The sequence below is a fragment of the Phocoena sinus genome, chromosome 2 (genome assembly GCF_008692025.1).
Source record: "Phocoena sinus isolate mPhoSin1 chromosome 2, mPhoSin1.pri, whole genome shotgun sequence".
NCBI classification, from domain to species: Eukaryota; Metazoa; Chordata; class Mammalia; order Artiodactyla; family Phocoenidae; genus Phocoena; species Phocoena sinus.
The window spans coordinates 62450958-62468493 of NC_045764.1; the positions used below are offsets into that span (position 1 = coordinate 62450958).

Here is a 17536-nt window from a genome sequence, read left to right on the forward strand (position 1 = left end):
CCAAAGCTTTGAACTGTAACTTTATGTAAAGTTTGAACCTAACTTTATAGAACTCTTCTTTTTTTTTTTTAATTGGAGTATAATTGCTTTACATTGTTGTGTTAGTTTCTGCTGTACAATGAAGTGAGTCAGTTATATGTATACATATATCCTCTCCCATCTTGGACCTCCTCCTCCCACCCCCCAGTTCCTACCCATCTAGGTCATCACAGAGCACTGAGCTGAGCTCCCTGTGCTATACCACAGGTTCCCACTAGCTATCTGTTTTAGACATGGTAGTGTATTTTTCCTCAGCCTATTTGAAGCTCTCCGGGGGGTGTTCTGCATTGTCAGAGTTTTTCAGGGAATCTGTAGAGTAACAACTCACATTTTGTAGAGTAACAACTGATAAGTCCCTTGGGTCACCTAATACGTCGGCCATGGAGCCAGTGTCAGACCCTGCTTCTGCTTAGCCTGTAGGGGACATATTTGATTTGCTTTAGTTACTTCCCAATAGCTAGTCAAAGGAAATGTTGTGGGGAGATTTTGAGCCCATAGGCATGGCCTCAAGTTTGGGAGTCATCTCTCAAGGAACTTACTGTAGTCAAGTCTAAGCCCTAAAGATATTGCTGCTGCTGCTCCTCCTCCTCCTAACTCTGGAACATTGCTAAGAGCAGCTAACTGGTGTCTGTTTCCTTATTGGGAGCATATTGATATAAGAATAGGCATTTGGTTCAAATTGAGAAGACTGTTGACAGCTCCTCTTAGAATCTTATGCTGCCGTGGGTATACTGAGACAGTCCTGTGGGTGGGCTATGTCTCTCCTCATCCATACTCTCTTCAAGTCTTTTTTGGGATGAACAGTAAGATGAGTAAGTGCATTTGGCCAGTGTTTGAGGTCAGGCGTTTTTCTCAGACATTAGTGCAGTGGAGATTTGACCATTGCAAGTATCATATTTTAACCATTGAGCAAAAGAGTAGGAGCGGGGGCTTTCCTGGTGGCGCAGTGGTTGAGAATCCGCCTGCCGATGCAGGGGACACGGGTTCGTGTGCCGGTCCGGGAAGATCCCACGTGGAGCGGAGCGGCTGGGCCCGTGAGCCATGGTCACTGAGCCTGCGCGTCCGGAGCCTGTGCTCCGCAACGGGAGAGGCCACAACAGTGAGAGGCCCGCATACCACAAAAAAAAAAAAAAAAAAAAAAAAAGTAGGAGCGAAATAATGTTTATTTTCTCATCTGGAAGCTGATGTTTCTCTGTTTTCTGTGATTACACACCAGCCTTTCTGCACGTTTCGGGGGATGTGTCTAGGCCAGCATGAACTGAGCTGATACGAAGCTGACCTTCAGGGCCAAGAAAGCTTGTATAGGATCACCCTATAGGATTCAGAGGAAGTACTGCTCTCTTCATACATACATCTTACAGTCCTTTCACTCTGCTTAACTTGGTCTAAGTTTGTGTTCATTCATGTGTTTATTCATTTTTCTACTGTATTCCAGGCACCAGGGTATGTGCTGGGTATAGAATTGTATACCAAGTAAACAGTGCCTATCTACGTAGAACTTGGTCTGTAGGGAAAAACAGACATTCATCAAGCAATCACATAAATAAATAATTACACATTGTGATAAGGGTCGTGAAGAATTACAGTGTAGTATGAGAGAGAATGTCAGGGAGAGGGATGTCACTTAGATTGTGGGGTGGAAGTGACATGTAAGCCAAGACCGATGGAAAAGGACTTAAGAGGCTAAGAGTGATGGGACGAGCATTCTATATAAAGGAGCATCTTGTGTCAGGGTTTTGAGGTAGGGACAAGTTCAGCACATTGAAAAACTGATGAAGAGACCTGTAGGGCTAGAAAGTGGCTGAGATGACACTAGGGAGGGGCCAGATCATGCAGGGCCCTTGAGTTCTAGCTGCACCTAAAAGTCTTAGGAATTGAGCTGCATCTCTGTGGCTGATGCTCTGATGGCAGAGTTTCCCCCATTATTTGTATGTCCTGTTAGTAGACTTATTGAAAGGCATGCTACTAAAATGCAGGGTAGGAAGAACACTACTACCAAAAGTCTTCAGGGAAGTGCAGAAAAAGATTTGCTTTTTTTCTGCTCTTATTTATCTGACTGGAACCACCAGGTGAGCAAGAACTTTTTGGTGATGACTCCATCTTCTGTATCTAAGTGTAGATTATAGTAGTTTGTACAGCCCTCTTTTGATTACTTGCTTTGTAGTTTATTTCTGCCAATAGACTGGAGCATCTTAATGTTAGGGACCTGTATTCCTGACACCCAGTAAGAAGTAAATTATTAATACACAGAGGGAGGTTTTTGCTTTCAGTTAGGAGGAGGTGAGTTGCATGTCAGGGCACGACTTGGAGAGCAGGGTCCCTGGTTGCCCCTTTGATTCTCCTTTTGTTGTGTATTTTGACTGTTCCCAGCTTCCTTACTTGATTTTTCTTCTCATCTCTGCAGGATCAATAAACCGAGAGCTGAGGATTCAGGCGAATACCACTGTGTATATCACTTTCTCAGTGCTCCTAAAGCAAATGCCACCATTGAAGTAAAAGGTACAACCCAACAGAGGCTGTGGTGTGAGCCTCTCACTCTGCTTCTGAGACACTGACTTGGTCTGGGCTTCCAGTCTTTGAGCTTTTCTTGTTTTCATAATGGGAGGCGATATAATATTATGGATAGGACTGAAGGGTCAGGAGCTCAACTGCCCGGGTTTAAATCCAAATCCCATCATTCACTGTGTGACCGTGGCGAGTTATTAACTTCTCTATGCTTCTGTTGCCTCATTTGTAAAACCTAACACGTGGCACATGGGTAGGTTAGAGGAATTAAATAAGTTAATATAGTAGGTTGAACCATATGAAATTTCTGTTTTTGTAGTTCAAAAAATGTTTCAATTTTGGTAGCTTCATAATGGTTCATCCTTAGGTCAAGCTCTTAGAATAGAGCCTTTGAAGTATTATTATGTAGGTATCTCCAATGGGCCAGGATTTGGCAAAGTACAGTGTGCAGGGTGAATATAAACTCTTTGTAAGGTAATTCATTAGAATTGTAATAAAAACTCTGGGTGCCTGGCATCTTAAAGATGAGATTGTAGCTGAAGGTTGCAAGAAAGGCCAATAGAACTGTAAGAGAGCTAACTAACATTTAACCCAGCTTTCCTGTGTTATTTCAAAGAAGCAGCTGAGACCCAGAAAAGTGAAACCACTAGCTCTCTGTCACACAGTGAATTTGTGGCAGAGCTAGCATAGAACCCAGGTCTTGACTCCCATCCCTATGTTTTTCCATTTTATAAAATGACCATGGGGAGGCAGGGCTACTGTTTGAGGTCAGACTGAAGAGATGAGGATCTTTTTTAGTCCTTTTCATTTTACTTAGGAAGGACAAACTTGTTCTCTAAATCTATAGGGTGATCCCTAGAAGCTGGAAGGATGAATTTAGGAAATGGGAATGGCATATATAGCAGGTATTCAGATTTTCCTTAAAATATTTGGAAGACTAAAAATTCAGACTCAAGAAAATCTTAGACACAGGCAAAGTTTCTATTTTATGTTGTTACTAAAGGAAAGTAGTGTCTTGGTGACACTTGCCCTAACTTGTGTCCTTGTTGACATAAGGACAGCCAGTGCCTCCTCTAGTGGCCAGATTCGATTCTAAATGCCTGAAGGGGTGGAGTCACAGTGGCATGGTTACAGTCCACACAGGCCAGAGAACCTAGGATTTGATTAACTCCGTGGCTTTTCTTGTAGAGATCTGGGTTTATCATTGTTTTTGAAGAGTGCCATATTTATTCAACATGAGGATGAAAGTGTGATAAAGTGTTTTCTCTTAAGCCAGCCAAGGGCCCTGGATGAGCTGAGCTACGTGGGGAGATGTTTCACTCCTTCATATGATATCTGAGGCCCTGCAACATTCCAGGCTAAGCTTTTGGCACAAAGTTCAGGTGCAGAGGGAATGGGATGGGTGAGGGAGGGAGAGTGTCTAGTGTCTAGTTAATCGAGGTCTCCAAGCCTAAAGGATAATTACATATAATTCGAAGTCTTGACTAACTCTAATCATATTGATCAAGCATTAATGATTTCTAAGCAGCACTTTCAGGAGTAGAAAGAGAGTTATTTTTCCATTGGTTTGTCTGCTCAAGAAGGTGAGGTTCCGATGGCCCCAAAGGCATCTTTCCTCACATTCTCTTTAGCAGATAAGAAGTGGTCTGGAGGCTGCAGTCAGGAGTGTCTTCCGAGGAAGATACAACAGGCACAGTATCTCACCATAATGAAGGCGTGTACTTTGCTCCGTTGCGTTTGTGCTGTACAATAACCCTGTGAGGTGGATTGGGCAGGTGGTATTAATATCCTCATTTTAAAGAAGTAGACCTTAAGAGAATTCTGTTTTATATAATCCTAAAACATATTCTGTGACTAGCTTGGGCAGATACGTTAGTCTGTCAAGAAAATTCATATGGAATTCTAGTCTTTCTTCCTTCTCTCCCCTGACACCTGGATAGAGAACAGCTGAAAACTTAATGTCTTTTAGGTTAGAGATAGTTTGGTCTGGTAAAGACTGAACACTTGGCTTTTCTTGTGTAAGTTTAGGAGGGTTTGCCATAGGCCCAGGATCACATTCTAAGCTAGCTCTCGATTATGGTTGGGGTAGAAAACTGCCTTGAATTTACAGCGGTATATGTGTTGTTCCCACAGCATTTTCATGTAAACTCTTGTTTCCTCAGTTCCTCTAGGGTGGGGTAAGAGACAGTTATCTTTTTATAGCTATAATGATTTAAAAACTCTGCTGAGTAATAGAGAGGCAAGAGGTGGTACTGTACTCAAGAACAGAGAAATTCAGGGGATTCGGGAACATAAGTGACCTCTGCCAGAAGGAGTCTCTGAGAGTCTCCATTTGTGGTTTTAACTAAATCAACATTTCAAGGCAACATAATTCAGACCATACATACATATTTCTTTAGCACTTATTCTACACTCAGCCCTTTTCTTCCCCATCTGGCTTTCCCTGCAGTTGAAAACTTCCCTGGGGTGTTGTTTGGGCTCAGCACTGTGGGGAGTGAAGGACTTAGACTAGCCAGAGACTGGGCATTATATGTCAAATGACTAAATCTTGAGTTACTTGTTATGTACAAAAGAAAAGAAGGCTGAAGGAATCAGGGAGGGACACATATCTGGGAACAGACCTGAGGTGGCAGTGCTTTTCCACCTTAGCCTGTAGATCCCCATCAAGAAAGGAATTTTGAGGGTGGTCGTATATACATGTGGTAGGGAAGGCCTTGCACCTGAAGTAAGGTTGGTTTGTTTTTTCTTTCTCTTTTTTTAAAGGACAAGAATGAGGCACAGTATAAACAGGAAGATACTATTACTGTTGAGGATTACATTTCTTAGGTATTTGGCAGGTGACCTGAGCAGATGCTGGGGGAGGAAGATGGAGCAGGGCTGGCCAGGGGGAGAGGAAACATCAATGACTAGACCTTGTGGGACCTCGGTCCTATAACCAGCCTCTCCAGGGATCTGCTTAGGTAACTCTGGGGAGGCTTCTCTTTCCTTTTTGACTCCTCAGAGGTTGTGTCTTCTGGAGACTCCACACCTTACCATACAGCATTTGTGAAAGAATAGGTGTTGAATTTTCTATCCCTGTAATTATTCAACTTTTCTAACCCTTAGTCCCTCCCTCTTCCTCTTCCTTTTCTAAAATTAAGAAATGTGCTCACAAAAACAAGTTAAAGTTTTCTATGTAATTGACAAAGTTGAAAAGAGAAAATACCTCTCATGACTCCTAGACCCTATCCTCACCCTTCAACCATTTTGGTTACTCCAGTAAACAAGGAGTTTGAGTTTTATTGCTGTTTTTAGAAAAGGATTTTGGTGGTCAGCAAGTCCTCTGCGACAGACACGCCATTGCCGCTTGTGAAAGGTACATCCCAGCCCCAGGAAGGTTTGGTTCTGGTGTTTTATTAGGGCCATCATTATGTCTCCCTGCTCATTGGGCATTTCAATTGAATTTCAGTCTTTTGGTGGCTATGAGAGCCAAGATTGATCTTGTTTTTCTTCTCCCTACTTATTAGCTTTCTTGCTATTTGAATATTATGACTAAATGTTAGGATTTCTAGAAGTGACCTTGCCCTGCATTCCTGTTTCCTACTCTGTTGCATGGCCTTACAACTGATATATCAAAGTTCAGACTGGCCGAGGCAGACTGTATAGTGATGGTGACAGATATCATTATTAGGAGTAATAATACACCTCTCATGTTTGTACAGCACTTTCAGCATGCAGAGTGTTTTTGTGCTCATTTATTCGTTTGACAGGCAGCTAGTTTGACAGGTGAAGATGCTTAGAGGTTGTGACATAGTTTAAATTCGAGCTGCTGTCAAAGCTGGTTCTGTCTCAGAATTGCCCTGACTTGAAAAGTCTCTGAAAGCATAACAGTAATATCTTGAAGCTGCTTGAACATTTTGAACATGAACCATAGCCCAAATAACCATACCTGTTCCTTCTTTTTCCCTCTTCAGGGTGCTACCCTGACCTACCTTAATAAGAATAAGAACAGCTAACGTTACTGTGTGCTTATTACTATGTGCTAGGCACATTACTTGTCCCTTTCCTCTCCTGTAGTCTTCACAACTCTGAGGTAAATGCCATTATTATCTCCACTTTCCAGGTGAGAAAATTGAGGCTCCAAGGGAATTGAATGATTTGCTCAGTGTGACATAGTCAACCAGTGGGGCCAGAGTTCTCACCCAAGCACCCTAGTACCAGAGCCCATGTTCCTAAGCACTAAGCCACACCGCTGTGTTCAGCATATAACAATGTAAAGGTCTTGGACTGACAGAAGAAATGGGTTCTAATCCTGGCCCTGCCATTATAAACTTGCTGTGGCCCTGACCAGCCACTTTCCTTTGTTGGGCCTCAGATTCCCCAAGTGTTATGATGAAGTAAGATGAGGTAGATGATCTTGAAGGTTTTGTAAGGCTCTGAAGGTCTGTGGTTCCCTTATGTGGACACAGATGAGAAGTTGGGTTAGTGAAGGGAACGATTTCTAAGCTTCTTTTCCTAGTAATAGTGACTGTCAGGTTCTTAACTTTGAGACTGTCACCTCAGTGCCCCCCACACCTCCACGCGTTCATCTCCCTGTCTTATGAGACACTCCCTGTAGTCCCCTGATTTCAAACACTGATGCTAGGAAAAGTGTTAGAGCAGTGGTTCTCAAACTTGATTTAAGGTATATGAAATGTGGCCTAGGCATGAGGCTTATTAAAAGCACTCCAGATGATTATAGTGTACAGCCAAGGTTAGAATCATTCTTAGTGGAGACTTCAGTGCCTCCCACTCAATGGTTTCACCTGCAGGAGAGGGAAAAGCCTCTTCCACAGAAGGCAGCACAAGTCCCAGACTGCTCTAGTCTTTACAACCACTGATGAATCTATTCTGTATAATTATTGAGCCAAAAAGCCAACATCTTCCTTTTCCTAAAAAATATTTATTTATTTGGTTGTGGCACGTGGGCTCCTTAGTTGTGGCAAGAGAACTCTTTGTTACAGCCAGCATGCATATGGAATCTAGTACCCCGACCAGGGATGGAACCCAGGCCCCCTGCATTGGGAGCACAGAGTCTTAACCACTGCACCACCAGGGAAGTCCCCCAACATCTTTCTTGCTTCCATCTCAGCCAGTCTCATATTGTTTCTTGGGCTTGGCCCTTGGCTAGCAGTAAATCTTAACTCTCCCTCTGCCTTCAACCAAACCTCTATTTTTGCCTATAGAAAATATGAGGTGTCTCTGGGATTTGATAGGTTGCATGAAGGAAGCAAAGAGACCATCTCTACATTATCAGTGTGTGTATGATGAGACGTTGTGCAATATCTTTAAGGATGGAGTTTCTTTGAAAATGAGTTGCAAGATTATGAATTTGCTTTGAAAAGTGAGCACTAAAGAAGCAGTCCAGGTAAGAGGCCCCATACCTTGATCCTGTCTCAGCTCTGTTGTGTTAACTTTATTTAACATCATCTTCAGCTGAACATGCCTCCGTTGCCTAAGCTGGCACTTTCTACAGCCACCAGCCTGGCAGAGAAGCTGGATGCTTCTCTCTAAATGCCTGCAGGTTAGGCAGCAGAGGGTACTGAGGAACATGCCTTTGTCCTCAGCCAAAGGCCTAGATAATGACATTGGGTCAGGTGTTGGTGGGTAACTAAGACTGTTTTGGAACCCCGGTGTTGCCATTTATTAGGATACTGGAAGGGTCCATCCATTAACTCATGGGATTAGAGTATGTAGCTAACAAGGCCAGATCATGAGTTAATTCCCAAGTGGGTGTGTGATCTCTTCTAAGGATCTCTGTTACTTCTTTGCTACCCAGTCTGTGCCTCCCTGAGAAGGTAAAGGGAATTAAGCAGTATGTGCTCTGTCCGACTCCTCAGACCTACCTGCAGACCACCAGGACCTAGTTAAGTAGGTCCTTATTGAGTGGCAAGCCCACATAAGGTGAGGCACCATAATCAATATAAATAGGCCATTAATCAGTATAATTTGTCAGTATCTGACCTGAGTAAACCTTATTAGAGCCACAAACAAAAGTCCTGTTTATATTAGCAAATAGGGAGAAAACACATAATAATCAGCATCTTTTTGATTTCTTAGAACTCATAATGCCTGTCTTAGCCTAACCTTTCCTTTCCGTAACTAATAATGCAATTTAAATGTTTATTTTTGACCCTGGGCTCCAATCTTGTGCTAGATTGATACAGAGATGTAAATTAATCCTCGTAAGACCTCTATGAAGTGTGGGTATTTTATTCCCATTTTACAAAAGTAAATATTGAAACCCAAAGGATTTTAAATGACCCACCTTAGGTTATTCAGTGAGTAATAGAGTCTCAGTAGAGCCAGATTTCTCTAACTTAAGTCTAAAACTCTTTACATTATAGTATATGAAGTAACTGAACTCTGACAGATAAATCAGTCCCACCTTAGGTCTACAGCGTTCTAGTACATCTACAAGCAAAGATAACATTTGGGCAGTTTGCTGTGCAGTTACCAGTAATGCATATTGTATATTTTTATTGTTTATGGACTCTGTTCTAGTTTGGTTATTTCCCCTTCTATATGGTAAAGTTCAAAAAACATGGCCTCTGGAGTCAGATAGCCCTGAATTTGGATTCTGGCTATACCAGAATTTACTAGTGGCATAATTTTAGATGTTAAATAATTTTACCAAACTTTACCAAACTTGAGTTTTCTTACTTATAAAAATTGGGTAATGTCTGCCTCATTGGGTGGTTATATTTGTTACCTGTTGCTGCACAATAAATTGCCTTAAAACAGCAAATACGTACTACCTCATAGTGTCTGTGGGTCAGGGATTGGGGAGCAGATCAGTGGGGTGGTTCTGGCTCAGGGTCTCTCCAGTTGGCTGGGGCTAGATGGCTGCCTCAGGCTGTGGCGAAAGACCTTAATTCCTCACTATGTGGGCCTCTTCATAGGCTGTTTGAGTGTCTTCCTAGCATGGCAGCTTCCCTCTCCCAGAGCGTGTGTTCCGAGAGAGAGAGAGAGAGAGTGAGAGAGAGAGAGAGAGAGAGAGAGAGAGAGAGAGAGAGACAGGGAGAGAGAGAGAGAGCGACAGAGAAGAGAGCGAGAGGGAAGGAGGGCAAGGGAAGCCATCTTGTATTTTGTGAACTATTTGCACACCTTTATTTTTACATATAGATATATTTTTTCTATGTATTGATTCATGTTCTATATAGGAAAAATATATAAAATACATATTTTATAAATATATAAAATGTATGCTATATTTTATTCTTTAGAATCAAGTCACTAAGTCCAGCCCACACTCAAGAGGAGGGAAATTAGGCTCTACCTCTTAAAGGGAAGAATATCAAAGAATTTGTGTACTTTTTAAGAGGTGGACTCTGAGCCCTAAGGGGCCCCCCCTCTCTGACCACTGCTGACATGTGCTCTGAGAGCCTAGTTACCTTTCTTGCTGTGGGTCTGCTGTCTTGCTCAGCTGGTGGGGCAGGAACAGGCTTTCTGATTGAGCAGCAACCATAAAGGACAGAGAGAAGTGAAAAAACTTCATTGACCCAGAGGCTAAAGTGATAGTTGTTATAATCATTCCTTATCAGGTTAGAGTGATGTGACTTGGGTTAATCTTCTGTCTTCCTGGTACACTAGTGATACTTCCACCAGTTCAAGGGTGAATAATCAGGGCATTATTCTTTTGAGGATATCATTCCCAAGCTTCACTCAGTATTCTTTGCTGAGTTGAGGCGAAAGCAGCAGTAGATGTAATAACCATTGAAAACTCTTAACAGGCTTCACTATGTAAACATAGCCAATAAATTGCGGAGTGGGGATGCACACTAAGTTCCTGTATAGTCTCTGCACACAGTAGCCTTTAAGGTGCCTTCCTATCTGTAAATAGAAGCCTCTATAGAATCTGGAAGTAGATGAATGAAAGGAGGACTTGGTGTTTTCCTGAGCACCAAGGCAGGAGTGAAGGCCATCCCCACCTGTCTCCCCAGGTCTTGGCCTTCAAGAATAGTAGCTTTTTAGAGACTGTGGAGCCATAAACCAACTCAGCTTTTAGCCTTCTAGGTGGTTCTTATGTGTAATCTTAGGGGTGAGTCTCCAAGGCAAAAGCTGATGTTAGTGAATTCACAATACATTGGAATTAGTCAAATAACTGGGCCAGAGTAAATAGAGTGAGTATTCTCTGTGGGGCAAAGGAGAATGAAAGTGGAAAAATACATCACTTGTAAGCTGATTTCTGAAAGTTACGTCTCTACCATTTCCCTGAGCTTCAGACTTGATATTCAGCTGCCTACTTAACAACTTCACTTGGATGTTAAATAAGTCTTAACATGTCCTAAACTTTGAACTCCTGGTTTTTTACTACCATGATTGCTCCATCCCTAAACAAAACAAAATAAAAACAAGCAAACCAAAAAAAATGCTAATTCTTCTCAGTCTTCCTCATCTCAGTAACTGTCAACTCCATTCTTGCAGTTACTCAGGCGAGAAACCTTGGGATCATCTTTGACTTCTTTTTCTCTCACTTTCCACATTCAGTCCATTAACAAATATATTAACTTAACCTATAAAATATATCCAGAATCTCCTCACTTCTACTGCTACTGCCTTCATCCATACCACCCTCTCCCCCTTGCCTGGATTGCTTCCACTATCGTCTCTACAATTTTTGTCCACATAGTAGCCAGAGGGAGCCTGTTAAAGCATACAGATAATTTCATACCTGCACTTAGTATTCACCAGTGGCTTCCCAGCTGACTTAGAGTAAATGCCAAAGTAATTTCATTGTCCTACAAAGTCCTATCCAATCTGGGCTCCATTCTCTGATTTGGTCTCCTACCATCGTCCCCGTGTTTCAGGCAAATTCCTTGTACATAACAAGCACGCTTCTGCCTCAGAGCTTTTGCCTTTCCCTCTACCTGGAGTGTTCTTCCCACAGATATATGTAGCCTACGCCCTTACTTTCTTCATGACTGTGCTAAAATTCACCTCATCAGAATGGCCTTCCCCTACCACTGTGATGTATTTGGCATGTAACGAGTGCTCAACAGATGTTTGTCCAGTGAATGAAACACAACTAGAGGCAAAATGTAGCTCTTCTGCTTGTTGTATCTCCCTACTCCCCCATGATGGTGTTTAAGTGTGGCTGTGGAGTGTGTTCCTTCCTTGGAGTGCTTAAGATGGGCCTTAATATGTACTGATTGAAGGAAGCTCTGAGGAACGTGACCAGGTTGAACAGTGACTGACTGGCTGTGGGAGAAATTTGGTGTGATGGGAATTTGAGCCAGCCTGACTCATTCCCTTCTGTAGTGAGGAACTGTGCCTGGAAAAACAGATATTTCCTTTATATCTAGAAAACACCTCATGCTGAGTAGTACTGCAGGCCTTAGTCTGGCAGGTTGTGGAGATGGCTTGTGGCCTTGCTCATTCTTTTTCTATCCAGGTGCCTCAGGAGGTGGTCTGGGAAGCACAGTCTGGGAGTAGCAGGATGTTGGATTATTTTTAAGCCAAGAAAAGCCAAGCCAGTCCGAAGGGAAACATGGGGTCAGCCCATGATATAATACAATTGTACAGGCTTTTACAGTCTCAAAATGAATATTTTGACATCTATCTATGCAAGACACTGGATATAGGCAGCGGCTAGAAATAACTCCATTTGATAATGGGGTATAGAGTTCAAGCACAGAATAATTAAGTAACCAGCAAAACTGGAATTTGGACCAGGCCTATTGATTCTCCTTCCCATCTTCGCCAGCAAAGTGACGTCTGGCCTACTTTGAGTTTTATTGCTTTTGGATTAGTATAACTGATGCGGTAAGGTGGAAAATACAGTTAAGATCAAAGAAGGCCAAATTCAAAGAATTAGCCCCTATCTCAGGCTAATTGGATCCTTGAAACTTATCTAATATTTAAACCACAGGTGCTGTTTATTTCTTTCTAAGTTATTCCTAAAAGCAGAGAAAATCAGCAGCTTCTGGCATGTCTAGAAATTCCCCTAAGATTGGGTTCATTGAGATAACTGCAAATCAGGTGTATAAATCAGATTCTTAAGCTGTTAATAAAATCTCTTGGGACGCTGGTTGAATTTCCTGTTCATTTCTTTCTTCCCTTGTGAAGACCAGTTTGCTTCATTCCCTCTTTTCTGGGAGAGGCTTGGCCATTGATACTCATCACGTAGCTTCTCCAAGTATTCATTGTTTTTATATACCTTGCAGTAGGACTTGATTTTAGGTGTTTGATCTCAGGGATCTCTCATTTCCTTAAGGGAATATATGGCATTTGATACAATACATAATTATTGCTAACGTAGGTGTATTAAGAAAAAACCATGACTGGCAGAGAAGGTAATAGCTTCTGTTTGCATTTTCTTTAAAGGATGGCTTAATTTATGCAGTTGCACCTGTGCTCTCTTCCAGTAGGTTGGAGAACCACCTGTATTATTAGTAGAACTTCACATATAGTAATCCTGGTGTCTGCTTTGGTGGGTGGGAGGTTAGGGCAAGGAATTGGTTCCATTGCTCTGTTCTGACCTGAAATGCATGTTATCAAAGCTGAATATGAGAGTGGGTCTAAGGAGAAGCAGGGCTCTGAGCCAATAGTTGGGGCCTTTTGTATTCTGTTCCGCTTAGGCTCCCATGGTAACTGTATTCAACACTCTTTCTCACAGCTGCTCCTGACATCACTGGCCATAAACGGAGTGAGAACAAGAATGAAGGGCAGGATGCCATGATGTACTGCAAGTCAGTTGGCTACCCCTACCCAGAGTGGATCTGGCGCAAGAAGGAGAACGGTATGCCCATGGTGAGTACGAGGCAGCCCTGGTTCTCTATACGCGGGTCTCTGTGGTTGCTGGAGTTTCTCCTGGGGAGTTCTAGACATCTGGACTAGTTTCTGCAACCTGCCATACTGTCTGCCGTGGCTTGGGTCACCCTTTCTAGAGTCTTGGTGGTTACATCATGAATCTGGAGGTCATTGGCAGTCTCTGACCAGCATGGAACCCCTATACGTGATTTGTTAAAGCTGTCTGTCTGGTAAAGGATTTGTCTGTTTACCTTCAAGATAAGACACCAAGAAGAGCTAACCCCAATCTTAAAATTTTACTGTTATTCTAGTACATTTATCCTAAAGAAAATATTGCTCATAAAGTGGTCTTAACGTACTTTTCTTGTTTTTTTGGGAAGGCAAGGCAGTGAGAGCAATTAATAGTATATTCCTGGAACACATGAAATACTGATTAGGAATTGAGACAATCTAAGGAGGCCCATGGGCAGCCTTAGACATTGGAAATCTGACAGTATCTGCTCCAGAAAAGGTCAGAGAAAACATCTTTTCCAATCTGTGGGACGATTCTTGATGGTATGGGAGAGTCAGAACTTTCGACTCTCACTTTCTCTCTGATTAATGCTTGACCGATCTCCTATTCTATCAGAGGGGCTGTCATACATTCTTCCCCAGGCTTTGTATGCCTAGCAGTCTACTTTTCAGGCATCCTCTTTGACTGCCAGTCTTCAGAATCAGAAGGGACCCTAGAGATCATTTAATCCAGCTTCTTTGGGAAGGTTATACATATTAACCAAGGTAAATTAGTGGCAAAACCACGGAAGTTTCTTGCATATGACGGTATTTTTAAAATACCCTTTGAAGGCTTATGGACCAAAGGTCACACTCACTAATCACCTCAGGTCATAAGTGAAAAACATGGAATTAGTGAGTGAGTAGAGCAGGAGTTAGAGAAGTTGGCAGCTTTTCAAGTCTAGGGTTGAAGCTTCACAGAATAACTAATTTTGAAGGCTGTGAGTTTCCCATTCCAGTCATACCCACACTCAAACACAGACATGATTTATGCTATAGCTAGACATCATTCTTGGGATTATCTTTGCCTTTCCTCTCTACTATTTCTGATTATCCTTTAGTTGCTGCAAAAGAACTGACACGTGAGTCAGATTTTTCCCCTGCTAGTAGCCCATGAGATCAGTGCTGCAAACCTGTCCCAGCTCCACCCAAACCCCTGGTCATACTCTCACCTCTGCCTTCCCACACGTGCCTGGAGCACTCCTGTCTTGCTTGAGCAGCTCTCCTCCCCCACAGCCTAGTTCAAATGTTAGCTTTTCTCCAACTTTCCCTGACTCTTTCCAGCAGTGTCCACTCCCTCAGTGCAATGTGGCTCTATACGTACCCTCTGTTGGGGCTTCTTACACGTTCCTTTAACCATCCCTTTGGGGGTCTGGTTCCCTCTGGAGGTCAATCTCCATGTTCATTTTTGTGTCATGCTTTTCCATTTCTATCTCACCTTCCCCTTAGGTAGGATATAAAACATGTAACATACTAATGTAAATATCTGTTGACTGATTGAATAAACTTTCCTTTAACCCTGTAATTCTGAAAGGAAGTGGAAGTTACGAATGTCCCCTACTCTGACTAGGAGTGAGTTCTTAACATTGTTTCTAGAGGAAGTTTAGGGAGACTTTGCAGAATTCACCAAGCGTGAAGTAGATATCCTGACTCGGAAGGCATCAGATAGGCCTGATGTTACCAGATACATGCCTGACCATGGAGCTCACACCCCTTCTCCATCCTCTGCTTGGTTACGGTTTCTTACCTGGTGTTTGGAGCAGCATCTTCTAAATTGAGTTGATCTTTTCTGGGTCTACAGGGTAGGACCTCCCTTCACTTCATACAAGTTAGAGAAGTCCAGAGGACCAACAGCAGGGAAGACTTTTACCTTGGCTCTGCTAGAAGATTGTTGACTGGTTGTTGAGATTGAAGGGCAGTCAGTGATCAAGTACTCAAAGTCCCTTGGACAAAGATGGTACTAGACACTGCTCCCTGATCCCGTCCAGTGTCTTGCTAAGGATGTTAGTGTTGCCCTGTATTGGGCACTAATTCACCTACTCTGATCTTTGTGTGTTATCACTTTATCTGCTTCTGAGCAGGAGATTGTCAATACCTCTGGCCGCTTCATCATCATCAACAGGGAGAATTACACTGAGCTGAGCATCACAAACCTGCAGATCACAGAAGATCCTGGCGAGTATGAATGTAATGCTACCAACTCCATTGGCTCTGCCTCCGTTGTCACCATCCTCAGGGTGCGGAGCCACCTGGCCCCACTCTGGCCCTTCCTGGGAATTCTGGCGGAAATCATCATCCTTGTGGTGATCATTGTTGTGTATGAAAAGAGGAAGAGGCCAGATGAAGTTCCTGACGGTAAGAACATCCCTACAAAATAGCTGTGCTGTTGGGGCTGGTTTCCAAGCCGTGGGGTGGTTTCCAAGCACCCAAAGAGGACTATAAGAATGTTGGGATTCAGTCCCAAAAGGAGAGAAGGAAAAATTCTTATACTGGTTCCTCACCCTCTACCCCTAAGATTAGCCACCTTGAGCTATAATTATTAGCTCTGTTCCTCCATGTGGGTGTTCTCCAACCCCAGTCCCATCTGCCCTTCAGGCCCCTTGTGGGGAATGGGCAGTTGTCAGTCTCTTTGTTCAGCTCTGTCCTCCTTCAATACAGATCATCAGGCAGATTGAGCTTGAGGAGAATCCAAGTCAAGCCTAGAAGCCACCCCAAGATCGCAGGCCACCTGGCCTTTCAGGCAGATTTAAGGTATCTAATTGGTTGTCACATGGTTGCCTGGTATAGCCCCTGTAGGTAACTGCCCTAGTCCAGTCAGACTGTTATTGGGAAAAGCCATTGGAACAAGCCACTTTTTGGTTTCCTTGGTTGGTCCCTTCAGAAGGTTTTTAAGGTTTGTGGTGAAGCAGGCCCCTGCCATTTGGCTTTTTTGTCTGTCTCACAGACAAGAATGGTGGAGAGCATCTGATGCATTACCACCCCCAGTTTAAGACAGATAGCTAAGCAGTAACACCTGGAGTCCCTGCCTGAAGTGGCACCCTCAAGCTGGCCCAGCGTCCCAGAAGGGAGTGGATAATAGCAGCACAACCAAAGCCAATTGTTAGGTATTGGAAAGAATAAGAATCTTAGATGGTTAGACATGCTTAGAGTCAGAAAAGGTCCTGGAAGTTATGTTTTTTTGTTATGGATGTTCTATTTCTAACCCTGTGATTATAATGGGGGGGGGACTACTGATGGAGACTTGCACCAGTAGTACTTCAGATTCCTCACTAGCTCCCCAGCCCCATCCTCTTACCCTATAATAGCATCAGCGAAAACAAATTAATTGGCCAGCCAGCTATCACCACCACTTGCCTGTCACTGATTGGACTGGAAGGGTATGCACCTAAACTCAGTGCCTTGGGTGATGGGGAGGATGCCAACTCTAGTCTGACTGTTCTGGGCCTGTGCTTGTGCACTGTGGTGCTGTACCCTGCCCCAGAGAGCTGTCTGTGTCCCTGTGGCTGGCCAGGACCCAGTGCCAGCCATGTGTGTCAGCGGAGAATGCTAAGGGAGGTCTGGTGCTCCCTCAGGAAGAGCGCAGCCCTGAAGGCATGCCAGTGGCTCCAGAGTCTCTGGAAGGACATGTTTGAGAGCAGCAGCCACCTCCCCTTCTTTTCCTTTCTTCTCAGCAGCTCCTAAGTCTCTCTGCCTGCACTAGGTAGAGTGAGTATTGTAGTGAGGCTGGTGAAAAGGTTATTTGGTGACACTAGCGATGTATGTGGGGAGACCTGGTGGACTTCCATCCAAATGTACATTCAGCAGTGAACTAGATGGAGAAATGGGATGGACGTCAGCTGGAAGCAGATGGGCCTTTGTAAATACGTGGGCTTGTGCCCTGCAACATAAGAGTGTCCTGGGATTTTTACTTTCTTTCTCCTGGGTCCACAGAACTGCTATTCTATGAAGCAAAAGTGCTTTCTTAGGATTTTCATATATGCATAATGCTTTTCTCTCTAAATTTCTCTTTCTTGTTGCAAATTAGGACTTCCAAGGCAGAGTGCCTGTGTCTAGATCTGAGAGTAGAGGGGGAGAGTTGCCTGTCAGTGTGTTTTCAGCGTTGGCTTATTAGGAGCAGTCATGCCTCACTCCTGAAAAGGGCTGAATGCTTTTGCTTTGCTAAATATCGCCT

General features: G+C 43.3%; 1 protein-coding gene across 6 annotated transcripts in view; it reads left to right on the forward strand.

The window, feature by feature from the left end:
- Positions 1 to 17536, forward strand: part of NPTN (neuroplastin) — a 61427-nt gene that overhangs the window by 30603 nt on the left and 13288 nt on the right. For all 6 annotated transcript variants that reach the window (XM_032621881.1, XM_032621878.1, XM_032621877.1 and 3 more), the window contains exons 3-5: positions 2444 to 2538; positions 13181 to 13314; positions 15447 to 15720. In XM_032621881.1, coding sequence (XP_032477772.1) covers positions 2444 to 2538; positions 13181 to 13314; positions 15447 to 15720 — 503 coding nt within the window. The remainder of the gene's footprint in view (positions 1 to 2443; positions 2539 to 13180; positions 13315 to 15446; positions 15721 to 17536) is intronic.